The sequence below is a fragment of the Poecilia mexicana genome, unplaced genomic scaffold (assembly GCF_051168715.1).
Source record: "Poecilia mexicana isolate PSO_F unplaced genomic scaffold, ASM5116871v1 scaffold_16, whole genome shotgun sequence".
In the NCBI taxonomy this organism is placed as follows: domain Eukaryota; kingdom Metazoa; phylum Chordata; class Actinopteri; order Cyprinodontiformes; family Poeciliidae; genus Poecilia; species Poecilia mexicana.
In genome coordinates, this window is record NW_028263385.1 from 15,749,620 (window position 1) to 15,776,988 (window position 27,369).

Genomic DNA, 27,369 nt, shown 5'->3' on the forward strand with positions numbered 1-27,369 from the left:
AAATGGTATTACAAGAGGTGAGGAGCTGCTGTAGAGCACATAGTAAACAGCAGAGGGCGCCATGACACTAAGCAGACAAAAAGTAGTATAGATAAGTGGTAAGACGTGTGTTTGAGGTTGTAAAACAGTTACGTATAAAATAAAAATGATATATTAAAAAAAGGCAAATTGGTCTAAAGCAGTTTATATATTTGTCTTGCAGACGTAAGGCATAATGAGAGAGAAATGTGAGACTGAGCAGATTTAGCTCCTGGAAGCAGGAAGTTCAGATGGAGAAGGTGAAGTAGGTGAAACCCTTCCTCCTACCTCTGCTCATCAACATCTCTCTCTCTCTCTCTCTACCTCTCTCTCTCTCTCTCTCTGTCTCTGTCTGTCCCTCCTCCAATCAAAGCCAGTCCTCCCTGGTCCTGACCCCTCTGAATGCTGGCTGAGTCTCCACCTTTGTTTCTCCTCTCCCCACTAAGTCCTCCTTTCATCGCATCGTCTCTAGCTGAAGTCTGAACCTCATCATGACCTCCAGCGTTTCCACAGCGTTTCCTCCAGAAACACATTTCTGACGCAAAGTTGAAAAAGGTAGGATGTTTTGAGTTGACACCCCTTTTTTTTATGTATGTAGCTTTCGATTTTGATGTTTTATGACTTCATCACCTGGAAATGTAAAGGTTTGTCTCAATAGGAAAGTGATCGATTTGTGTTGTTACACTAAAAAATATGTTTCTCAGAGTTGCCAATCATATAGAGCAGTTTATGTAGAAGAGGTGGTTATATTCAGGGGATTTCAAATAGTCACTGTCGCTTTCTGTGAGTCATAACGTTTATGAAACTCAGAGTTCCTCATGCGCCTGCAGACTGCCTTTACTTTCATTTGTTGTTGTACGTCAGTTAAATAAATACCTCTCTAAACCGACTAAATCTGTATCTGATGTGACATGATGTGTTGATATGGAGTACAAGTAGAAATACAAGACGTTGGATATTATTTACAGACGTATTCACATACCTTTCCACGTTTTTGCATGTAACAAAAACACAAACCGTTCTGTGTCTTATCAAGACTTCATGTGATAAGTCGACACAAAGTCACGGATAGAAATGAAGCGGAAGGAAAAAGAATGGTTTTAAACATCGCCGCGGTGGCTGTGTGTTTAGTGTTGTTGTCCTGCTGGAGCGTCTCTGCCCCAGTCTCAAGTCTTTATAGCTTCAAAAAGCCTTGCGTTGTCTTCCTCTCCATCCTTCATCCCACCAACTCTGACCAGCGTCTCCGTTCCTGTTGAATAGAAGAATCCACACAGCATGATGCTGCCGCCGCCATCTTTTATGGTGAGGGCAGTGTTTTCAAAATGATGTGGAGCTGTAGTTTTCCTGCCACACACTTTGTAGGCTGCAAAGTTGTGTTTTGGTCTCGTCTAAGCAGAGGACCTTCTGTTTGCTGTTTCTCCTGCTACACCGTAGCTCTCATTATTCTCTGTCCTGCATATTTTAACGTGTCCCTGCATGACGTGTAAACATAAATGTCTTTCTGGGGAACACACATTTTAAACGTTTGATAAATAAAGTAAGTGCATAGAAGTCCTTGAAACTGTTACTATTGCTGAAGAAAATCCTGAAACTGTCACCACCGTAAGTAAATCAGAGCTGTCCAAATCCGTACAAACTACATCAAAGTGATACATGTGGTTGAAAACCGAAAGGTGGCAAGACTGTCCCCCGTATAGAGCCGAGGAGGTTCAGACTTCTGACGAGGACATTTGGAGGCCATCTGGAGGTAGAAACCAGAAAGCTCTTCTGCAGTGAAAAAAGGTTATTCAGACGTCTGGTCAGGATGGCACCAAGGTGCCTTAATCTTTAAAACTTTAAGTCTTACTTTAACCTTTAAAGTAAGACTGGGAGGAGATTAGGGCAATGCTAAAATCACTGGAGAGACCATTTTAATGGATGGATGGACAGATGTTAGAGGATATTACACAACTCCAAAAACGTGTTTTAAAGAACTCCCACAAATGTTACAATATGATCCTGATGGTGAATTCTGACGGTATAGACACTTTGTTTTATAGCAGAAATCATATATAGAAACAGAAACATAGGAAGTGTTAGCTTGTGAATGAAATCCTGTGACAGTCTTGTAAAATAACTGGGTGACAGACTCCTGCATTGCTTTTCACAGTAATGACGGGAGTCTTGCAGGTGGTGTTGCAGTTCAAAGTGGTAGATTTCGCTGGGGATTTTCACAAAGATCCACCAGACTCTTGTCAGACTACTGAAACACATTTAACCCAGATGTCAGGAATGGGGCTCAGTTACTCAGTTTGTCTCTAGTGGTTCTCACTTCCCCAAGAAATCGGTTTCGGTTCAACTGACCTGCGAGTCTCTAGGTTCACACCGGACGTCACTGATGGACAAGCAGAGAGGAAGAGGTTTGAAAACACAAAGGCTGAAGAGCGAAGAGAGGTGAGAGAGTACGGCAAGCTGCTCTCGCTCTCACATTGTTGTACCTACATGAAAAAAAAAACACAGCGGCATAATGAAGGAAGGAAACTAAAGGTCAAGGCCGCTGTAAAGGATTGTGTGATTTCTAAAATGCAACAAGACGATTGTGTAAGAACTGGGATCCACTCAGCTGCTTCTCTGATCAATGCTCTCTTTGCAAAACCTGTCTCTTTGTTCAAAGCTTAGAAAAATGTTTCCTAAAGTAACCCAGTCTTAAATGTCTCAGTAGTTTCCTCTCTGACCTGTCTGCCATGTTTCTTGTTCTTCATCACTGACGCTTGATTACGCTTTTGCAGTTGTTGTCTCTTTGATACTTAGATGTTGGTAGAGATTGATGTTTTCTCTCCTCACACTTAAATCTTTATTCACTCAGTACATCCACAAAGTTCTGACCTTTCCTTCATCAGTAAATACATCTAACCTTTTTGCTCCATAAGCCTGTATTGTTTCCTGACACCCACATTCATTAGAGTTTATTCGATTGCTCCAAACTCCTTTAAATCACAATCGAGAGTTTTTACTTTCAAACAAGACCGATTTACGCTTTGGGTTTCCAGACCTCTGCGTGACCTCCACAGTTCCAGTAACAGTCATTTGATAATCACATTATGCACCAAGGAAAAAGAGCTAGCTTAAAGCATTTTGTATTTGTCTCGCAGCCTTCTTCAGTTTTATTTTATTTTATTTTTTTGCCTGAAGATTTACTGCCTAAGGCTTAAATTACCTGAAACAAGCCATAATAATACAATTAATCACCATGTCTTGATAAAAATAACAATTCTGCTCCACTTCTTACTGAAATCGTCACAATGAGAAATTTTAGCCTGCTGTTTCCAAATGTTTTCGTGCCTCTGCGGGTTTGTGGAGTGCAAGGAGTAACAAGATAGCAGGCAGGGGGGAAAAAATGTAAAGCAGGGTTGGAAAGCGAAGATGGAAACAGTAGCTGAAAGTTAATCTGCCCAACTGGCATGGAGAAGAGCAGAGCAGCTCCTTCTCAAAGAGTATTGATTAGTGATTTGATGTTTGCTGCCTTTAGCGTCTGCTGTATTGTATGCACCGCTAAACCCAAGAGTAATGGCTCATCTGTCATCCTCTGCCTCCCAGCTTCTGTACTTAACCGAGACAAAGCACGGTGAATAAAAGCACCGAGGTATGCCACAGAATCAAGTCAGCATAAATGAAGAGGGGAGGAACAAGGAGAGGTTTAATTGTGCAGTGCGTCCGCTCTGTTATTCTGTCTCCTCCGCCGGAGAGGCAAGAGTGATGGTGTGTCTGGCCAACGCCACCAGCCTCCCAGACAGAGAGTGAGACAGATGCAGCCATCTGCTGAATGTCATTTCCTCATTACTGCTCTCAGAGAGCAGAGATGGTCTGCTGGACGCGCACGTGGGTCCCGTTGTGCAGCAGTTTCAGTGCATGTCCGATTTGCATCCTATTTTCACTTGAAAATAAACCCTGTGCATCAAAAGATAACACTTACAGCTTAGTTTGAATCAAAAGAGAGGTGACTGTTTGTTAGTGCTTTTTGTCACACTACCTGTTTTTGTGGGTTCTTAATTCCCTTCTCCCTCCTGCCTTGAATCAGCGCAACTCTTTGGTCTTGACTTTTTGTGACCGGTTTGTTGTAATAATGGAGCCTGTAATGCTCTTACTGTAATGTCTCTGCAGACAGTCTCATGGGCCTGAGCAGAAGGACGGCGGCAGAGCGGAGATGTTCAGAAAGAGGCCTCCTCCAGGTCAGTACCTAATATTAAACACATTCAACATCTGAATACTCAAGCTGTGTGAAACAAAGGAAGTGAAACGGATCTAAAATTAACCTAGTGCTATTATTTAGCTCCCAGAAAATGTGTTTTACAGTACGCATTTAATCACTCATGGTTCCTTTGCCATCTGAAGTAGACAGGAGCTTAATTTAGGAATTTGCCAAATCTGTATATGTGTTTACAAATAAAAACATTTCCATCTCTAAACTTTAGATTTAGATATGATTGACTAAATAGAATCCTTGATGATGCCCTCTAAGTCGTTTGTTGGCTTATGCCTCAATCTCAAGTTCATCCAGAACCACAGCTTCTTGGTCTGAATGTCCTGCAATCTCAGAGCAGGAGTGTTGGTGCTCTCGAAAGCACACAGCTGAGCGTTTGTCAGGGTTGAGCGTGTAACAGAACACCATTAAGTGAGCGCGTGTGAGAGATTTAAGTGACCCACGCTGTAAGTTATTTGTTCACATAGATCTGTGTGCTCAGATCAATCTCAAAGCATGCCGCAAATTGGTCAGTGTGCGCCCCGTTGTGGGGGCAAGTGGCGCCAAAGAGCGGGAAAGAAACGGAAACAAGCTTTTGAATTGTCTGAGTTTGTAAACAAAATATTTTACGGCTGTGGTCATAACTTGGATGAAAACCTCCAGGTTTCTTCTGTATTTTCACTGTAGATCAGAGCACTTATACCACAAGGTTGGCTTGGTTTGTACTAGCATCCATTTGTTTAATACTTCCTGAAATTGTTTTCTCTCAAACAGGTAAAGCTCAGCTACTTGCAACTCAAATTCATTTCAAACGTTTTACAACTATGTGAAAATCTATCAAATGTTTACTAACAAGAGTTAAACATGCAGCTGACTGACTTGGTTATTCTTCCTCTTGTGAAGTCAATGACTATATATTTTTTTCTAGAAATGTTATATTTTATAACATCCTGAACCAGACATTGCGTATATCTACTTGTATACAATAAAAAACCCATTTTGTTGAGTCGGTGTCAAAAATACACCTCTGTATATTATCTTAATCAGTACCTCATCACGCGCTCCTCAAGACAGTGTTTTGTACAGCATGTGCTTCAGAATCAGGGATGTTATGTCATCTAGACAGGATCAGGGAAATGCATCATTCATCTTCATGTTTCATTTGGTAGCTTTATTTCTCTTAAATAGTCTTCCAAATTTTTCAAACGGCCATATTTTTGCTATTGTTGTGCCGATGAAAGGAGAACAGTTTGTGTCTCAAAGCTGGCACGAGGCACGCGGTGGGGCACGTGCGGTGCCACCTGCCTGGCGCCGCCCACTGCGGCGCACCCACTCATGCTCAACTTGCAGGAAAATATTTTGGCTCCCAAACTCCTCAATCTGGCTGTAGCAGCTCTCAGTGATTCTTGAGCCAAAATGGCGTGCGTCCTTCTTAATCAGCGATTTTGCTCAACTGTGGGATCCCTGCAGTGGCGGTTTCCATGGTAACCGCAACGGGGGTTACGTAATGCTCCACGTTGGGCAGTGTTTATGTTGTGGACGAAACTCGAGGCGAGCCTCGATTGATTGAAGTTGCCGTTTGAGACGTCGCAGCGCTTCATCGGCGCCCTTGCAGCATGCAGGAGAAGCGTCTGCAGCGAAGTAGCGGTCATAGCGGGAGCCAGACCTGAGGGAGTCGGGGGCTGCGACTGCATGGGGATGGATCGGTCATTTTAAAAAAACCATGACCTCATCATTTGTGCAGACAGAGAGGGAGACATCCGAGCCAGGCGCGCGCCGCTGAGCGTGAGCCCCGTGCGCGCAACTTCAGGAGTGCAGAGCGAGGAAGCAGCAGAGAGGCAGGGTGAAGATGGTCCGATCCATCCAAGTCTACTGAAGTTGGTTCGGAAGCTTCGTCACCTCTTCCTCGCGGAGATTTGACGGTCCAGTTTATTCTCCATGCAGCAGAAGTAGAAATAGAAAAAGATGACGGTGCTGACAGACATCCCGGAGAAATGGCTTCCAGTGGTTCTCCCCATTAAAAAAAAGAAAAAGGCAGGATTTGGGGGAGGAAAATCGAAAAAGAAGCGGACAGGTACGAGTTTAAGACTGCGGTTGTTTGTGCAAACGCCATCTCAGTTTGCAAATAAAGACCATCTATCATTATCACTAGATAAGTTCAAGTCTCATCCCATCTCCATCCAAACCAGTTTGAGTCATTTCTATCTGCATCCCTCCTCACATCACATCTCCATAAGAAGGAAGGAATGTGCTTTTATTTCTGTAGTTATAATGTTCTATTATGGAAGTGCAACAATCACAGAAAGAAATAATTTGGCATTGAATAATTATAGATGCCACAATCGATATTTAAAATTTGATGTAATTTCTTTGTAAAGTCATATGTTATCATTCAATATTTTCTTTGCCACAATCCATTATGACATAATTTAGATCCACTTAGAGCCTCATATCTGATTGGTCGATCTGTGCAGCAGCTTACTGCAGACCAGTCATCGTGTCTAAAGGCCGGCCCACTGACTTTGATGTGCGAGGGTTACATTACATATTTTATCAAAATGATAAAATGATAAATACATGACTTACCGTACATATTGGTTGAACATATAATAAAACTGTATTAAATGCTTTCATTTGTTTAATAAGTGCATTTTCAGGTCTATTTAAACCATCACATGTGATTATTTAAGAATTATGACACTTGCTTAGTGATAGTCTAGTTGGTGCCATCTAGTCATGCAATTATTAGATATCATGATGACTGATAGAAAGATAAACATACATTCTACTTCATACTTCAGTTTTATAGGCTTGACTTTCTTTGTTTTCTGTTTTTGTTCATTTTCAACAGTAGTGGGTTTGAGTCTGAGTTTCGTGTGAGTTACAGGGTTCTTATGATCTAGAAAAGTCTGGAATTTGCTTTGGTAATTTTTCTAGCTTGATATTAGTTTGTTTTAAAAAAAAAAAAAAAGAATTGTTATGGAAATATTTTTGAGTTTCCAACCATTATTCTTTTGGGCCAACTCTTTGATTGTTTGGATTTTTGAGTTACCAGCAGATTGCACAGATAGGAACATATTTATTTGAAAACTAAAATCACAGGGTTTATTATTATTATTATTATTATTATTATTATTTACATTTACTCAAACAACGTTTTTAGTTTGAGTTTGCAAATTTTGAAATTAAAGCATTGAGGGTCCTGTCAACTATTAATGAAGAGAATATTTAATAGATAACAAACTATCCCTTAAATAATCTGTATTTAGAATAAGACAATCCAATTCAGACTTGAAAAACCTGATGGATGAAAATTTCTTTTATCTGGATATCAAACCTGAAGACAACTCTATAAATTATTACATAATTTGGACTCAACTAGGACATCTTTTTTTTTTATTCAATGTCCAGAGCACTAAAATAACTTTTAGAAAATAACAGATAATAAACCAAAAAAAACTGAGTCTAGGAACTTACTGAATTTGAAATGTAAAATTCGCAGGAACCCTGCAATGAATGGCCTGCCTCCCTGTGTTTACTGACAGTGATCAATCCTCCAGGTTCGCCTCATTCCTCTGCATAACGATCACAGATCCCACTTGATGTTCCCTTTTATTCCACCCCCCCCTCAATCAGTCTGTCACATGCAATATTGTTTTCCAGCTAATTAGCTTTGGGTTTGTGGATGAGCAGGACTGTAGACGATTCTTTTTGCCTAATAAGATCAACATCAACAAAGATGCATTCTTCCAGAGAGTCTCGTGACTATGATTCTGAGCATAGCTCAGAATCACACCGTCATTTCCTATAACTCAGACTGACCTGCTAATGTGGTCATTATTGCTGTAACTCACTGCCTAACGCTGATGTTGTGTGACTCAGATCAGTGGCTTATCACAGAATGATGTTTATTTTTTTTCTTTTTACATGAAGCAAAATTTATTTAGATTCTAATGTCTGCAATTGAACGTTTGCAGCTGTATAGATTGATGTTGGCCCACTGTGCAGCACGCTGAATGTTTCAGGGCTTCTGATGCCCTTGAACTTGTCAGACACATTAAACACTTACTGCGCAGTTTGGTAAAGACTGTCGTTCATTCAGGCTGAGGTGGTCAGCTCGCAGGGGCAGGCCAGGGCCAGATATAAGGCAGCTGGAGCCCTCAGTGCTTACCCAGCAGCGGCACCTCGCTCTCCTCAGTCTTAGCAGTGCATATCAAGCAAATAAACATCAGCACCGTGACCTTTAAATGCAATGAAACGGCAATGTCAGGAGACAGAAGAGAGAAGCGGAAAGCGGAGGAGGCGTAGGGGTTGAAGTGGAATACGTTTAAGAGAATGGACACCCACACAACTACTATCTGAAATTGAAAGAACACGAAGCGAGAGCTGAGGGCTGAGTTTGTTCACTTCCAAACTCTGACAGCTAAAATATTTGTTCACTGAGCCCCTCAGCATGTTGACCCCTGAACCCTCTGATTTTATTTGATGTTGCTGTCATTCCCAGTTTCTTCCATTTTGCTATAATAACACTAACAATTGACATTGGGATATTTTCATAATTGCGCCACCTGTGGCATTCTGCCATAGCACCATGCAGTACTTTAGTAGTTAAATGAAAGCTATGCTCTGTTGTTGCATAGCTCCCAACAGTTGAGCGTGGTGAAAGGTTTGGGGAGTTTCATTTCTGAAATCACAGTTGAGGATTTAGTCAGAAATTGTTCTCGTCCTCAAATCAGATTCAGTCAGTGATCAGGAAAGCATCTTTGGTTCTAGATTTATTTCTTAGTCATAATATCTATGGCAGGTTTCTTCTGTAAAAAATAACAAACAATGAGTTCTCAAAGAGCTAATACAGGCTACACACATTCCCAATTTTAATATATTTGAGTTTATTTGGCAATATATAAGAAGGCAGTAGTATCTGCACTAGTCTGCACGCGCAAAAGATCTTTGGTTTGTCCTCAAAAACCATTGAAATCAGCTAAACATCCTTCGAATGCTGTTGGTGTTTAGTGTTTTTAGAAAAACCATGCTACGGCGAATGCAAATATTAATTTAATTTCCTGTTTCGTTCATTTTAGATTCGCTTAAATTAACACAAATAATCAATGTCTTTGAATAAGTTTCTACTTGAGAGAATCTTTTCCACCACATGGTGAAGGTTTTGCTTGGGTATAAACCCATTTTCTGAAAACCTCTTGAACAGATCAGCTGCTCATCCTCCACCTCAGGTCGGTCTTAGAGCGTCACACGAGAAGCTTGTCCTTGTGGGAACTCTTTAAGCCTGTGTTTGTTTGCTGAAACTCAGCTCAGAGGAGGTGCAGATCTAGATCATGGGCTCTACTTGGTTTTAGAGAGTTTCACAGAGCTACAATGACACAGGAAACCACAGAGTCTCTGTTTGTGTTATGTGTGCATGTTTATTATGGGTTTATTGGCTTCTCTAGTGCAATGTCCGTTCCTGTAGAGCCGCACCGACTCGTTTTTAAATGTCAAAAGTTTGTTGAGGATGCCAGCGTTTCAGTCCAGTGCATGCACTTATGCCTCGGTGATAATATTTGTTGCGTACATGTCTGGAGCTGTGTTGTCTCACCTAATTACTGCAGATTTTGAGGGGGAGTAAAACTGACATTTGGTTTTCATCTGCCAAAAGGAATGCAGTGCTCACCGAGTTAAAAACATGTAGGTCTACCTACAGCTGCAGTACCAGTTTTGTACGTCTAGAGACTGGACATTATTTTAGTGCAAAAACAGCTTTAGGTGGAGACGCTCTTCAAGGGTGTGCTGCAGCCTTCAGATGTACGTTCTTGTTTCAGCAATCCCAAATCACGTGGAGGTCAAGTTCAACAATGTCCTGCCAATCACCTAATTATTTGATTCAGTTGAGCTGAAGCAGAAACACACCTAAAGCCTGCAGCACAGTGACCTCTGAGTTTAGGCGTTTCACATCCCTGGTCTAAGCTATTCCACTGTAGATATTTCTGTATGTTGGGTCGTTGTCCTGCTTGAAGGTGAAGCTCCATCCAGACTCAAGTGTTTTACAGCCTCTCAGAGGGTTTTCTTCCAGGATTTCTCTGAATTTGGGTCCATTCGTCTTCCCATCCAAGCTGCCTTGTTCCTCCCCACAGCATGATCCCACGATCACTATACTTGGAGAAGGGAGTTTTCGGCCTCACTGTATTAGCTGAGGAGTTATTTTATGGCATCGACTGACAAGATGCCACCTGTGGCCAACTTTCAGTCGTACTTCTTTTGGCTTTCTTTTACCAGTGGTTTCTATTTTTGACATCCAGAGGAGAAGGAGAAGGAAAATTGATTATGCAAACAACAAAAGCATATAAACTGCAGGCTCACATGGTGAGAGTGTCAGGACACAAAAAAGAAGATTAAGTCTATATAACTTTAGTGCTGTGCAATGCTGTTGTATTTGTTCTTTTATTTTATATGAATTTCATTGTTCACCATCTTTTACCTCATTTTATTTCCGCAGAGGAGGAGAGAAGGGTCAAAGCCAATGACAGAGAACACAATGAAAAGTTTCAGTATGCGGTGAGATTATGTCCTTTTCTCCTCCGTAGGTATTACAAAGTTCGGATGATGACCTTTAAAAAATAATAATTTTTCCTTTTCTCTCTTCTCAACACAGAACAACTGCATCGTGACATCAAAGTACAACATCCTCACCTTCCTGCCTGTCAATCTGTTTGAGCAGTTCCAGGAAGTAGCCAACACTTACTTCCTTTTCCTGCTCATCTTACAGGTGAGTGTAGCCAGGCAGGGATTAGGAAACTTGGCATTTCCACATTGTTTGTTTGACAAAATAAAAACTTGAGAACGATTCATATGAGAAACAAGCCGAAGAGGCAGGCGCTTATCATATTGCAACACGTAGGAGGTGATCAGATAAAGTATCTAGAGCTGAAACCAGATATCTTTATTTACAGCGAAGACGGTCTTCTTTTTCTCACTCTCTGCTATTCAATCAGACTCAGTGTTTTCTGTTTTAGGCCAGTCACAGTAACCAAAATCCTTTCTGTTTACTGAATGCAAAATAATAAGCAACAAAATCTAAATCTACATTTTGGCCAATGAAAAAGTCTGATAAATATTTAAGATTCTTATTCATAGCGTATACATAGTTTTTATCCTCCCACTGTATGAAACAGATAGGTGGAACCACTGTAGTGTCTCCCGTTGTTTTGAAAGCCTTTTTGATGCTGATTTTGTCTTCTAAAACGGGAAATTAACAGTGAGAGTTGGATCTGAAACTCTCTATGTTCATATATGTTCTATTTTTCTCACAATGTTGTCATAACATGAATATAAAACTGGACAATGATTTCTTAAAGCTGCAAATTTAACAGGAAACAGTCTTCATTTTATAGAATTAACTTCTGAAATTTAGTTGCTTCCATCATGAACCAATGTTGAACATTTTATTGGGATGATCTACATCCTGTACTCACAAATCTCACCATGAATCATGTTGGTGGCAGCATCATGCTATGGGGACATTATTCAAGGACACGGAAGCTGGTCAGTGTTGATGAAACGTTTGTTAAACAGGCTAGCACTCAAAGAAACGAGACTGAAAGCAGAAACAGACATGAGACTGAGGCGGAGGATCACCTTCCACTGGAGCAATGACCCGAAACAGAAACCCAACGCTACAGTGGACTGATTTCACTCCAGACATATTGCATTTATGTGTCGTAATTCCCCGTTCAAGTCCAGACCTAAACCCATTTGAGAATCTGTAGCCAGACTTAAAAGCTGCTTTTTGCAGAAACTACCATCCTAATCTGGCTGAGCTCTTTCAAAGAAGAATCGGTAACATTTTCAGTTTCTAGATGGGCACAATTAATAGAGACAAACTCCAACAGACCTGCAGCTGCAATTGCATAAAAGTCTTTCACTCGTGGGGCTAAATACAAAAACACACCACACTTGTCAGATTTGTATCCCTTTGCACTTTGAAAACTATGCATCACTTCCTGTCCAGTTCAAAATTAGGAACTGCTTTGTAATGGTTCATCACATAAAACCCCAATTAAATACACAGAGGGTTAAATGTTTAAATAATTCTAAAGGCATTGTTGCTACCCATTTATACTAATGTGAAAAATGTCATTTTCTCCTGTCCTTGTTAGCTGATTCCTCAGATTTCCTCCCTGTCCTGGTTCACTACCATTGTGCCTTTGGCTCTGGTGCTGAGCATCACCGCAGTAAAGGATGCCACCGATGACTATGTGAGCATGTGTTCTCCACACGCTGAAGTTGAGCGCAGCACACTCATCTCATTGACGTAACACCACTGTGTCTGTGCCCTGCAGTTTCGCCACAAGAGCGACAACCAAGTGAACAATCGGCAGTCTCAGGTTCTCATCCGAGGCTCGTAAGTCATCGCAGCCGAAAACCCAACATGCGTGCGCTCCTGCTTTTAGCGATTCAAACAGTCCCGTTTGTGCTCCACGTGTTTTTCTGATTTGCTGTGGCAGGCTGCAGAACGAAAAGTGGATGAACGTTAAAGTGGGTGATATCATTAAGCTGGAAAACAATCAGTTTGTGGCGGTAAGTGTGAGAGTTTGTTATGTTTATTTTGACACAAATTTAGCTGCAATAATAATTATTCAATCCAGAAGAAAAAGTGGCTTAAGTCAGTGTTTCTTTTTTTTTTTTTTTCAAAAAGCCCTGATCTTACCCCACTCGGGATAAGCGTGTTGGATAATGGATGACTGGATGAATGGATTTGTCAAAAACATGAGCGATTTTGCCAGATTTTATTTCAGTCAGTGGTAAATCTCTTATTTTGAGGTGCATATGGATGAATAGCACTTTCACCATCCATTTAAGCCATAAAATCTGCACAATATGTTGCCTCTCAGTCGGCACTTAAAGAATAGTAGAAATATTGTGATGAAGAAAAAGAAACAAGAGGCCAGATGAAACTTAGTTAACTGTAATCCACATCCATTTTATTCACCAATATCCAGCAATATGTATGAGTCACCCAAAACTGAATCATTCTGTCGGAAAAAAACACTTTAATTAATAAAAATCAAAATTTTCTAATCTAAATAAATCAGAAATTGATATTTCTGATTATATCTATCTATACCAAAACACAGCAAACGCCAGTTCAGCACTATTCACTTTATTGCCAGGATTCAGTTTCTCGCTAATTATCTTCAGTTATTATTGCTTATGAAAGCTATTCTAATAGATTAAAGCATAAGATTGCAAATGGATTTTTCTTTTTTTTTTTTTTTTTTTTTGCTTCCTCAGCAGAAGTTCTAATAATCATTCATTTAATCTCCAACTCTCTTCATGTGTAATTATTATTGACTTCTCTCTGTAACTTTGCTGCGTGTACCTTGCAGTTAATGCTAACGTCAGCTGTCTGTTTTCAGGCGGACCTGCTCCTGTTATCGAGCACCGAACCACACGGCCTGTGCTACATCGAGACGGCCGAGCTCGACGGGTCAGAAACCTCCCATCAGTATCCACTCGCAGTTCGTTCTAACCTCCAAAGGCAACTGCTTCTAAAAAGGATTTGTTTTTTGTTTTTTTTTCTGTCAACCTGCAGAGAGACCAACATGAAGGTGCGTCAGTCTGTGTCGGTGACGGCTGAGCTTGGCGATCCAAACAACTTGGCGTCGTTTGACGGTGAGACTGGTTCGAACAAGTTGATTTTCTCTCGGTTTCCCCGTCCGGAACATCGTTCTGATGATTTTCAGTTGTGCAGCCAACTGTGTAATTCAGACGTTTTCCTCCTTTCACGGTCTGACAAATAAATAATTGAAACATTCACATCCTCACATTGTACGTCCTCTGCTGCGGCTGAATGACACGATGTCATCACCCATCCACCCACCCGCCACGGAAAGAGCTTTGAGTCAGCAAAGCACGCCCCCAATGCACACACACACACACACACGCACACACACACACACACACACACACACACACATACGCACGCTCGCATGCGCACGCACGCACTTACTCAGGAAAAAGCATTACTGCAGCAAATCAACCCACACTCTGCCTGATATCATCTTACAAAAGAAGTGTCTCTCCGGCTGTGTTTATAGTGTGACAGCAGCATCAGGATGATAAATTCAGCTCGAGATCATGTTGCCTCTGATGTCAATGCTTTGCAATAACTGGGTTTGGTAATTGCCTGCCATGTAGGGGTGCGTTATTTTTATTTAATACGCTACAACGTCTTCTTGTGTGAAGGTGAAGTGGTGTGCGAGCCTCCCAACAACAAACTAGATCGCTTCTGTGGCACTCTGTACTGGCGAGAGAAGAAATACCCCCTGACCAACCAGAACATGCTGCTCCGAGGATGCGTCCTCCGCAACACGGAGGCGTGCTACGGCCTGGTTATCTTTGCAGGTCTGCGTTTGCGTATTTTTTTTTATTTGTGAATGCGGTACGTGTAACAAGCAGGTTTGACTCTGTTGCCACCGCAGGTCCAGATACCAAGCTAATGCAGAACAGCGGTCGCACCAAGTTTAAGCGTACAAGCATCGATCGTTTGATGAACACGCTGGTCCTCTGGGTAAGACACCCCAAACCTCTCACTTTCATAGCCCCAAACTATTTCAGAATATCATCTCAGGGGCTTTTGTTTACCATCTGCACATGCTGATAATGGACTCGTTCTAATTTCGGATTGCAGGACAGTGGACCTAACTCTGGCTTTGTGGTGTTTCTTTTTGCTCATCGCCGTTAGATCTTTGGTTTCCTGGTGTGTATGGGTGTGATCCTGGCTGTGGGCAATGCGGTGTGGGAGAGAGAGGTGGGCTCCTTGTTCCAGAGCTACCTTCCCTGGGACCCTCCTGTGGACAACTTTATGTTCTCGGCCTTCCTTTCCTTCTGGTCATACATCATCATCCTTAACACTGTCGTTCCTATTTCTCTATATGTCAGGTAAGAAAAAGTGCAGGATATCAAAAAAGACAAAGATATATGAAATTTATGAATATTGTTGTTGAGATAACAATTAAGAGTAGCACTTGCCCCATGACAGCTATTACCATCTGAAGACATGTTTATAAAACCACAGGCAAAATGAAATCAAGAAAGGGGCTGCACCACAAAAAGATTTAATTGAAACACTTACAAGGTCAATCTATGTAAGGTAGACTGGATTAAATCAGTTTTGTACTTGAGACTTTAATTTAATCAGATAAAAGACCCATTGACATGAAAGACAGCGTCACATGTCGGACATAAACACTGGACCAATAACGACAAAACTAAAGCTAAAAATGTGCAGTTGAGCAAGTTTTTCATGAGTAATTTACAGTTATGTTCCACAAAAACAACATGAACAGATGAATCTTTGAATACTAAATCCTGACTAGGTGGGGGTCCACTGCAGCTAGAGCTGTGTTGATTACACTTCCTCTATATATTCTCTAAATGTATAAGATTTTGAGCTAGAGTGGGTGAAATTCAGTCGGGTTTCGTATAAAAACAATAAAATACCATTTTACTTAGGCACCGAAGCAAATCAGCATCGCAATTGTTTTTACAGGAGTTAAGCTGTGCATAAAAAAAACACAAGCAGCATCATGTATGTGTCTTCATCCATAGTTTAATATATTTTAATGTTTTTTTTTTGCTCTACCAGTGTGGAGGTGATCCGGTTGGGTCACAGCTACTTCATTAACTGGGACCGACAGATGTTCTGCTCTCGGTGCAACACGGCGGCCGAGTCCAGGACCACCACTCTGAACGAGGAGCTTGGCCAGGTGGGCTCTTCAGAGGGCCTGTAATGCGTCACAGCTTACTTTCTTAAATGAATGTTATTCACAGGGCTGGCACAAGGGCAGAATTTCATTTAAGTGGCATTTCCAGCTAAAACCCATAGTAATTATTAAAGATTTGGGAGAGTAAGTGAGTCACAGTGATCTCTGCAAACGTTGCCTATAACTTGTGTTGGCTCTGGTGATTCAGTTCAATTATTTTGAACTTGTATCATATTTTAAAGTAGATACATAGTTTGCTCATCTATTGTCGATGTGTGAAGTACAAATGCAAACTAAACTGACATCTTAAGGGGATGTCAGTTTTAGGTGATGTTTAAAAGAAAAATGAATCCAGTTCCTGAACCTTTTTTCTCTATGATTTTAAAAAAGTATAACATTTTGGAATTTATGCTCATGTTTATTCAGGTTGAATACATCTTCAGCGATAAAACTGGAACTCTAACTCAGAACATTATGACCTTTAATAAGTGCTCCATCAATGGGCAAACTTATGGTAAGAGATCAACAAATCATGCACAGAAGTTCATATAGCCAAACATGTTCATTATATTCCACATTCTTACCTGTCATTTGTTTTTCTGCCAGGTGAAGTCACGGATCCGTTAGGAAAACAACCAAAGGTAGACCTTTCTTTGTTTACCTGGAAGTAAATCGTTTCTTCAGGTTGGAGTCTAATTCTCTCCTGTCAATCTTTCAGAGGCTGGATTTCACTCCTTTCAACCCCCTGGCAAATCCAGATTTCTGTTTCTATGATGAAAAGCTGCTGGAATCAGTGAAAGTGGGAGATTTGCACACTCACGAGTTTTTCCGCCTACTTTCTCTCTGTCATACCGTCATGAGTGAGGAGAAGAGCGAAGGTGGGCAGAAGGAAGGGAAGCACAAACAGCAACTTGCCATTTGTCTATTTCTTCCTATGTCGTTCATTGTTTTTCATCTGTCCACCCAGGAGAGCTGGTCTATAAGGCGCAATCTCCAGACGAGGGCGCTCTGGTGACGGCAGCTCGAAACTTTGGATTCGTGTTTCGCTCTCGAACGCCAGGGACGATTACTACGACCGAGATGGGCAGAACCGTCACCTACTCGCTGCTCGCCATACTGGACTTCAACAACATCCGCAAGAGGATGTCTGTCATAGGTAGGGAGGATTGTTAACATACTGCCAAACTTGTCAAGGAGTTGTTCTATTAACTTTTTACTAACTGGCCACAAAGAAAGATTTTTTTTTTACTAAGGAATATTTTTCTCTTTTTCTTTGTATTCTTTGGCAGAACAGCGACTTAAAAAGTCTTTTTTGTTGTTTTATTTAACGTACTGTAAAACAAAAAATTAGAGTTTTGTAGATTTCTGTTGTTTTTAAAATGTTGTAGAGCAACAAACACTTTTTTTTATGTCAAACAAAAATAGCCTGAGTAAATAATAAAACATCCACCCAGTCAGACAGAACCAGGAAAACATGCAAGCTTCATTCAGAATGACTACTGACAGCTAAAACCAGCTCCACAGAACCCCACTTCTGAGAAACCCAAATATATCCTCCAGTCATGACATTCACAAGATGACAGGAAGTCTTGATCTGACTTACTTTTTAATCTCATAGGCAGATTTTAGAAAAATGTAAACACATACATTTATACCATCTAATGGCAGTGCACAGTGTGCATAACACATTTGTAAAGCAATGAGTTTTGCTAAAGCAGCCATGAAGCAACAATATATGTACCTGAGGGCAACGGAGGAGAGGTGATGATTTCATGATATTTTATATGCATCTTTGTCATCTGAATTTAGTGCGTAACCCAGAAGGCAGGATCTGCCTGTACTGTAAAGGAGCTGACACGGTACTATTAGAGAGACTCCACCCTTGCAACCAGGAACTGATGAGCATCACCTCAGACCACCTAAATGTAAGTAAACAGTAGTTTATGAACATAATTGGTGCTGCAGTGCCACCTAGTGTCTCCTTGCTTAAACTGAAGCATCACAGACAGTTAAAAGCGTAACATATGGAGTTCCTTTAAATAGTATCCGCATGCAGTGTACGCTTACCTCAGGTTGCTTACAGTTGATATGTTTACACATGCTGCATGTGTAATTTTTTTTGTTTCCAGGAGTATGGAGCCGATGGGTTACGGACTCTTGCTCTGGCGTACAGGGAGCTTTCTGAGGACGAGTGGGAGGCCTGGTCAGAGAGCCACCGCTGTGCAGACAAGGCCACTGACTGCAGGGAGGACAGGCTGGCTGCAGCTTATGACAAGATAGAACAGGATATGAAGGTTAGTCAGTAGTTGCTTCCGTGGTTTCCCCTACAAAACAAGATTAAAATTTCTCATTTTGAGCATAATCTAATTTGCATGTAAACATTTGTCTCTGTCTGTCCAGCTCCTAGGTGCTACAGCTATTGAGGACAAGCTGCAGGAAGGAGTCCCAGAGACCATTGCTCTCCTCTCTCTGGCCAACATTAAGATCTGGGTTCTGACTGGAGACAAACAGGGTGAGATGAATACACTTTATGCCAGCTGTCAGGTTAATTTGCCATCTTCTGTTCAGAAAAATAGAAAAAGTGGGATATTCTGAGTTATTAATCTCAGCTATTCATCTTTATTTTGATCACTCAAAGTATGATATGACAGACCTATTTGATCCAAAAGCTCAGGTTTTTTTTTTTTTTTTTTATCCTACCATGCCTTAATATAAATATAATTAGCAGAAGTAAGGCTATGCTTGTAATTGACACCCAAAATATTGCGCACTCCAGCAGGAAGTGTTTAGAGAATTTGTTGTGAAAACTAAACATTTGTGTCATAGCGTGAGTTAATCTCCTCCCTTTTCTTTCCTACAGAGACGGCAGTCAACATAGGCTACTCCTGCAAAATGTTGACTGATGACATGACTGAGGTGTTCATCATAGGTGGTCACACCGTTCAGAGTGTACGACAAGAACTCAGGTCAGCTGTTGTCTGTAGGCTTCAAAATACAGCTGGTTCCTTCAGGAAAATGCGACAGAAGTTGCTTTAGTTTAGCACAGTTTTGCTTGTTTTGTCTACTAAATTAACTCTCCTTTGCTTATTTTAGTTTATCTGTGTTTTGATTATGTTTCACTCATGTTAGTTTATCCTTTGTTGCATTGCTTAGGTTACTTCAGATTTAGGTTTTTTTTTTTTTAACTCAGTTTAGGTAAGCCCACCTGACCATCCCAGTGTCTACTTCAATGGATCCATAAAAAGGGCGGACAGAAGATAAACAAAGGGAAAAATAAGGTCTAGACCTAAAAACTGTAAACAGCAGATGACAGTATCTTAAAGTCAGCTCTTTAATATGAAAATACAAATGTAATTTAATCTAACAAAACCTGAACAATACACCATCCTTCAGCTAACCAATTTAAACTGTATCATGTTTTAAGTTATGTCTCCATTTTTTAAATTTTTTTTTTGTTTTTCCCTTTTGGTTGTTTATGCCTTAAAAGCTGATGAGCCAGAGTTCAGTAACTTTTTATTCACTCGCTCTTCAGGAGTGCGAGGGAAAGGATGATGGAGCTGTCCCGAGGGAAAACTGAAGGGATGGAGGCCTGGGCTGAGGCATGTTTCATGGGTAACGGGATGAAAGACGGGCAAGAGGGAGACTGTACAACAGGAAGAGGGTCGAAACAGCTGCATTGCTCCTCTCTCCCTCCGTCTGCCTCTGGTGACATGGACACCATCTCAGGGGAGTTTGCCCTCATCATCAGTGGTCATAGTTTGGTAAGAACAGCACACCTTTACATAATTTAAGCAAATTTAAAACATAAAGTGAGCATTTGCAGTGACTGCTGCAGCTTTATCTTTGACATATCCAAAAGAAACTTCTAATCTCTTGATTTTTTGTTTTTGTTTTTCCCCTGCTCTACAACAGGCACATGCGCTTGAGGCAGACATGGAAGCCGAGTTCGTGTTGACAGCCTGTGCCTGCAAAGCAGTTATCTGCTGCAGAGTCACACCGCTGCAGAAAGCTCAGGTGGTGGAGCTCATCAAGAAACATAAGAAGGCTGTCACTCTGGCTATCGGAGATGGCGCCAACGACGTCAGCATGATCAAAAGTGAGTTGTGCAGAAGGGTTCAACCTGTGAGAGGAAGGAGAGTAACGGGATTACAGCAGGGTGATAAACGAGAGCTGTCAGGTCCGCAGTATTTCTCAGAAGAAGTGGGTGTAAGAGTTGTTTACATGTTACCAGCTGTGACGTCGGTCATGTTGAAATGTGCCGGTTGCAATGCTCTCATGAGGTAAGACATTGGCATCCCACTGTCTGGATTGGGTTTAGTCACATTTTAAACTGAAATTTGTGCAAAACTTAAAAAAAAAAAAAAAAAAGACTCATGCAAAAGCTCTCAAGTACTGATGTGTATAATTACATGGAGAAGCATTGTAGTTTGTAGCTAACTCAACATGGTTTCTGTTTTTTTTTGTTTTGTTTTTGTGGGTTGCACCACTTTTTGTGTTTTTGTCTGTCTTTATGTGTATGAAATGAATTGATGCAAGCCTAAAGCAGGAATGCAATCAGTGCAATAGTGACGGGTGTGGTTTGTTCCCATCCTGTGATTGCTAGAGTCAATTTGTGAGAAAAAAATTTAATCTGTTTTCTTCACACTAAACTAATGGGATAAAAGTTGTTAAGAAAATCTAGGAGAACAATGTTTTATGGGAGAGTTAATTTTTCTGAGCTAGTTTTCAGTCACATTCTTTGCTCTTAAGCTTTGTCAGCGTATCATCAACAAGGTTGAGGTCGGGGTCACTACAGAATAATAATATGCAACAATTTATGATATGTATTTGGATCATTGTCTTGCAAAACCTCTCAATTTTGTCCCCGTTTCAATCACCTGGCAGTTGATTTTAGATTAAGTTGGACATAATTTTGTCCCGTCCTCCAATGTCCCAGAACGGCTGACAGGTAAACAGACTCTTAACAGGGTGTTTTTCTGTCCGCTGCCACCATGCTCAAACATTCACACAGAACAAAAGAAACCCTCATATTGGCTCTTTTAAGCAAGATTTGATTGTGGTTTTCTGGGTTGTTCTTGAAAATCTTTACCAATTTCCTGTCACGTCGAGGTCGATCAGTTGATTGAAACTTGTTCGGATTTTCCGACACCACAGTGATTCCAACTCTTCTTTGAGCACCAAATTCTTTAAAAATCACTGGAGCTGTTTGGTGAATGATCAGCCCAAACTGGAAAAAAGCATCACAAAGATAACAAATGAATGTATCCTTCATGTCCATGGTGACTCCATGTGGGTTTTTGATTACAACAGTACTGATGCCATATTTATTATGAAACGGCTGGAACTGCAGCTGAAAGTGAAGCTGTAAGACTTCTCTTCCAGTTATAAAACAAAGCTGAAGCCTGTTTTAGTCTAGTTCATACATGTGTGATATTTTTGCTTATTAAACAGTTGCTGATCAGAATTGTGCTCCAAACACTTCCTGTTTCTCTTGAGTTTGCGCTGTTTGCGCCGCTACGGAGTGATTTAGCTCTACATCTATTGGTTTGTTTCTTTCTCCCTACAGGCGCTCACATTGGAGTGGGCATCTCCGGTCAGGAGGGCATCCAGGCCGTGCTGGCCAGCGACTACTCCTTCGCCCAGTTCCGCTTCCTCCAGCGCCTCCTGCTGGTCCACGGCCGCTGGTCCTACCTGCGCATGTGCCGTTTCCTCTGCTACTTCTTCTACAAGAACTTTGCCTTCACCATGGTGCACTTCTGGTTCGGCTTCTTCTGCGGCTTCTCTGCCCAGGTACAAGCAGAACGACGCGTTAGGAACGAAAAGGTGCTGGGAGGGTATGAGAGCCGATTGAGAGTTTCACCTCATCTCTGTGTTTGTCTGCTGTCTTCTTCTGTTGTAGACGGTGTATGATCAGTTCTTCATCACACTCTACAACATTGTGTACACCTCCCTCCCTGTGCTGGCCATGGGGGTTTTTGACCAGGTCTTTTTCGTTATTACTTTACACCGAGGTTACATGTCACACAGTGTTCTTTTTCAGCGGGATGCAGTAAAAGCACAAACTAGCACCAATTTGTTTTTACACAAAAACCATTAACTCGTATTTTAATGTTCCCACATATTGGGTATCGGCTGTCCAATGTGCGTAACGTTTGTTCTGCTTTTGGTTAGTACTTGCTTATGTTTGCATTTTGCTCAAAACCACCAAGCGATCAGCTCTGCTGTTGACTTGTCCGCACTCTTATTTTAGCAAATAGCATCTCTCGTTTCCCCTTTTATGGCAGGATGTTCCAGATCACAGAAGTCTGGAGTATCCTAAGTTGTACGAGCCCGGGCAGCTCAACCTCCTCTTCAACAAGAAGGAGTTCTTCATCTGCATCACCCAAGGCATCTACACCTCAGTGGTGCTTTTCTTTGTGCCCTACGCCGTGCTGTCCGATGCCACTCAGAGCAACGGCGTGCCTCTCGCCGACTACCAGACATTCGCAGTCACGACGGCGACAGCCCTGGTTATTGTTGTCAGTGTGCAGGTGAGAGACTCTTGTTCGGAGTTGGCTTATCTTGCAGCCGTTTACTCCACTGGCAAGTAATCACGATGCCTTTATTTGCAGATTGCTCTAGATACAGGCTTCTGGACGGTCTTTAACCACATGTTCGTTTGGGGCTCTGTGGGCTCCTATTTCACCATCATGTTCGCGCTGCACAGCCAGACCCTCTTCAGGATCTTTCCCAATCAGTTCCGCTTCATAGGTTGGTCCCTTGCTCTTGCCTTTGGCCTCCATACGAAGCCCTGCAAAAATGTTCAACATTCTTACATTTTGTCACGTCACAACCACAAACTTTCAGTGTCATTTATTTCATTTTATGTAATTAACCCAATACAAAGTAGTTTGCTTGTATATTTGAAAGAAAATTATGTATGGTTTTCTTTAACTAAAAATTGTCCAGTTAAACTCAGACTGGAGGACAGATGGAGAATATCTTTGAACAACCATTTTGAAGTTTTGCCACAGACTCTAATGTTTTCTTCCATCATTGCCCTGTGTTCAGCTTCATTCATCTTCCCATGAACTCTGACCAGCTTTAATAAATCTGCTGAATATAAATCCTATCCCCAATTTTGGGGTTAGGAGATAGTGTGTTCTGGGTGGTTTTATGCCACCCATGGTTTTGGATCTTGAAGGAAATGTTATATTTTGGTGTCATCCAAAATATAACTTAACACCAAAGCTACATTCAGTATAACCCAAGCTGGAAACAGGCTTTATTATGGCATTTTTCTTGCTATTTTTCCACAACGACCAGGTGTGCAGGACGTTTACCTAGTAGTCATCCTTTCAACAGATTCTCCTTCTTGTGGATCTTTGCAGCTCCTCAAGAGTTAAAACAGTGTAATGCTCTCTTGACTAGTTAATGCTCCTCTTGCACCTGTTTATGTGTTTGAGTTTATTTGGAAGGCCATGTGTTGGTATGTTTGCACTTTCATTTTCATGATGATGGTTTGAATAAATCTCCAGGAGATATTCAAACCTTAGGATTTTGTCTTATATTCTAACATCTCCACAACTTTCTCACTGACATGCGTGGCATGTTGGGTAGCCTGTGGGAGGGTCTGCCCTGCTCGGTGCTTAGTCTTATCTGTGAAAGGAAATTAAACTGAATAAAAACAACTGAATCCTTTTCAGATTTTTATCTATTTAAACGAAACTGCATACACTTTTCTCTGCACTTCACTTTTATGCGCTGCTTTGTGTTAGTATGTCACAGAAAATAAAATAAAAAAAAAATAAAAAATAAAGATTTAATATTCCTGAATGTGATAAAAGATCAAGGAATAAAACTACATTTGCAAAGCATTCAACTAAACAAAACATGTAAAAAATTTACTTTGTTTTCCATATCAGGTGAGATAATTGTTTACATTTTAACAGATCTGTATTATATAATATATATCTAAATTGTAACTGTATGTTAGTAATGGCATAAAATCCATTTTATAATTCTAAGAACTAACTTTCCTGTTGCATCAAAAGGATACGTCAAATTTCAAAGGATACGTGCTCATGTTTATCTGTGTGTTTGTCTGCGTGTGTGTGTGTGTGTGTGTTTTCTGAGTACAGGTAGTGCCCAGAACACGCTATTGCAGCCAGTTGTGTGGTTAACTATTGCACTAGCAACAGCAGTATGCGTAGTTCCAGTTTTGGCATTCCGCTTCCTCAAGCTGGACCTCAAGCCTCAGCTCTCAGACACGGTGAGAAACAGGACAGTTGTCAGAAATGATGTTTTCAACCTCATTGCAACATGAGCTGATGTGTCTTCCCAGTGTGTCTGCTTGAAATCAGGTTAGACCAATCACTAACGGCTTAGCTAAAAAAAAAAAAACGTGCACGCAGACTAAATGTCCAGCAAATATTGGCTTAATCAGTGTGGCCTAATAATAAGTGCTGCTCTCCGAAACTGTGGGAGAGGGTGGAGGTGGGGGGTGAAGTCAGTCAAGCAAATTTGCTGTTCCTCTTTAAATTGGCATTAGCTTCTCTACATTTGAAAAAAGTTTCGATGAGATAGTGACAAACACTTGCTTCTGACTCTGGAGTTTCAGCCTGTGGATTCCCCTTCGAGTCAAATCGGAACTGAAAGCAAAACACACCGCTGATGTTGTACATGTTATATGCAAAACAATATAGCAAAATGAAATGAACACTATACTTTTTATGATTCATAAAACAACTTTTATGTCACAGCAACAAAACGTGAAAGCCATCTTCCATTCTTCTGGTGCATCTTACAGGTGCGTCACACGCAGCTGGTGAGGCAGAAGAGGCGGAAACCGGGAGGTCGCAGCATCGGAGGGGCCTGGCGCGGCACAGGCAGCGTCTCCGAGGGTCGCCTCGGCGCCCGAGGGGGCTCCAGGCGGTCCGGCTACGCCTTCTCCCATCAGGAAGGCTTTGGAGAGCTGATAACCTCGGGAAAAAACATGAGGCTCTCCTCCTTGGCCCTCGCCAACTTTGCCTCCAAACACAGCTCCAGCTGGATCGAGACGCTTCGCAGGAAGAAAACCAATCACACTCCACCGAGCACGTCTGGAGAGTGCAGCCCGGCGCCCAGCAACGTGTCCGGGACGTGTCCGGCTCTGTCAAACTCTTCCTCTGTTCTGGGAGGCTCGCAAGAAACGCCAATCGAGGAGGAAACCGACGCAGCAGTCGTCTTGTCTTCATCGTCACATCCGGCAGCCTCTGAACCAGCTGAGCCTCGGGCCCCTGCTCAGGTCGCTCCTGTTGACAGCTCTACGTCTGCTGCAGCCAGGACGGACTCACCCGGAGGCTGGACACGTTCTCTGGAGACTGTGCAGGTCAGCTGCTTTTTCTCTTCTTAAATGTTGCACATTTGCACGTTAACTATATTACGACTTCTCTCATCTCGATAGGAAGCTCTGTTCGGTCGGAGGGGCTGTGCCAGTGCTTCTAGCACCCAAGTCCCGCCTTGTGATGCCACAGAAACCCCCCCACATTGAGTGAAACCCATGCACAAGATAGTTTCCCTCGCAGAAAGCATGGTGGGTTGCTCTGGATCCATGCAAAGACTGATTCTTACAGAAACATAACTGAGATTGAGTTTTTGTCTCAAAATATCTCACAAGAGGAAGCGACTTATTCTAATGGCCTTGACCTTCCCATCAATAGTTCTGATTTTTTTTAAAATGAGTTTTAATGTGTTCAAGTGTCCAGAACACGCAGACGGCGAGACATTTAGCTATTAGTCACTTTTCTCCTGCATACTTCACATGCCTTACACTTAAAAATAAGTAGACGAATGAGATGGAAGTAAGATGCAGGCATTACTATGAGTAAAAGCTTTCACTGTTGAAAAATCTGTTTATTATAGTTCTCAGTGAGAACGCAACTTAATTTAACCACAAGTCTGTCGCAACATTTTTGTTTTTGTTTTGTTTTTGTTTTTCATCTGCTGTGTTAATATTCTGTTTCTATTTTTTGCATCATATTGATGTGTTTTTAAAGGCCTGGTTGAGTCGCACCTTAAATGAAGCATTTAGTGCTTTGATTTTAACGTTAGGCCTTGGTTTTGACAAAAGCCGTTTTTTTTGTTTTTTTTTCTATTAGTTTCTTGTGCCTCTTAAATAAAAACAAATAAAAAGGCAAACCCATGACTGTTTACTTTAGATCAGATCTGGGCAGAGTGCAAAGAACAGCTGAAGTTGTTTTACAAATTCCTATTTTTTGTTGTAAACATACACTCCTGTGAAGTTTTCTTGTTTTTACTTGTAAATAAAAACTGAAAATATCACATTTCTGGGTCGTCTTTCCTTCGTAATCCCGAATTACGGGCTTTCTTTTTGCATTCCTTTCAAATGGCCAACATGAGATTTTTTTTGCGAGCGCTGACCCCTGACCTTTCTGAGCTTAGTTCATTTCGAAGCAGATTACAAAGAGGAACTGCAGTGAATTGCAAAAGTACTATTTCTGCTTGAATTATGCCACATTTTGTCACATTAAAAAATTGTATTGGGATTTTACATGATTGGCAGTGCAACGTAATGTCTTATTGTGAAGTAAAGAAAAACGCTAATTTGAAAAAAATATTTAAGAAATTTGAAAAGAATGACTTGTTCAGTCCATTTGCTGTAAATGTTCAGGACCTCTAAGTTAATAGTTTATAAAAAGGAAACTTGTAACTGCTGCTGCAAGCCTGTTGAGGTATTACTAAAATCTTTTCTTTTCCAATTTGCTCTGTCTCAGATAAGATGGGGAACGTCTTTGCTCACCAATATGCAAGTCTCGTCACAGATTCTGATTTGTGTTTAGGTCTTGACTTTGACTAGACTATTTTAACACATAAATATGCTTGGATCAGCACCACTGACATGTAGTTCTGACTGCACCAACTTTTTTCACTGATATGTTCAGTGTGTTGTGCAGTGCAGTTTGTCACCCACAAAAAGTGTTTTGCATATGACACAAAAAGCTACGTTTTGGTCTCATGTCCCCAGACGACTTTCTTCTCCACGTCTGCTGTGTTTCCCTCATGTTTTGCGAAGTTGTACCTCCTGTGGCTTTTTTCTACATGCAGGCCAGATTTGTGGACTGCAGACCTAGCAGTTGTCCTGTCAGATTCTTCCACCTGAATTATGGGTCTTTTCAGTTCTCCCAAAGTTACCATAGATCTGTTTGCTGGTCTAATTAATGTTCTCCTTGTCTGACCTGACTCTCATGTGTTGGTTAGTTTTCTAGTTGTCCCACAGTCCATATTTATATTTGGACTTAATGCTCAATGAGATATTCAAAGCTTTCTAACCTAATTCTGCTTCAAACTTCAACACATAAGGCTGGACCGGTTTGCTGTATTTCTTAGTTTTCA

At 41.3% G+C, this 27,369-nt stretch overlaps 1 protein-coding gene across 1 annotated transcript; it reads left to right on the forward strand.

Annotated features, from left to right (window-relative positions):
- The first annotated feature begins 114 nt into the window (after positions 1-114).
- atp8b2 (ATPase phospholipid transporting 8B2) lies at positions 115-26,298 on the forward strand. The gene is given in 31 exon segments (XM_014984447.2): positions 115-573; positions 4,159-4,226; positions 10,728-10,786; positions 10,884-10,997; positions 12,388-12,486; positions 12,571-12,632; positions 12,736-12,808; positions 13,648-13,718; positions 13,824-13,903; positions 14,477-14,635; positions 14,713-14,801; positions 14,976-15,172; positions 15,879-15,999; positions 16,423-16,510; positions 16,603-16,637; positions 16,715-16,874; positions 16,964-17,152; positions 17,806-17,921; positions 18,126-18,290; positions 18,397-18,508; positions 18,857-18,962; positions 19,529-19,757; positions 19,909-20,092; positions 21,563-21,786; positions 21,896-21,979; positions 22,281-22,526; positions 22,608-22,746; positions 24,117-24,247; positions 24,785-25,345; positions 25,421-25,495; positions 25,498-26,298. Coding segments are annotated over 30 exon segments (4,188 nt in total). The 5' UTR covers positions 115-573; positions 4,159-4,201; the 3' UTR covers positions 25,693-26,298.
- The last annotated feature ends 1,071 nt before the right edge of the window (positions 26,299-27,369 follow it).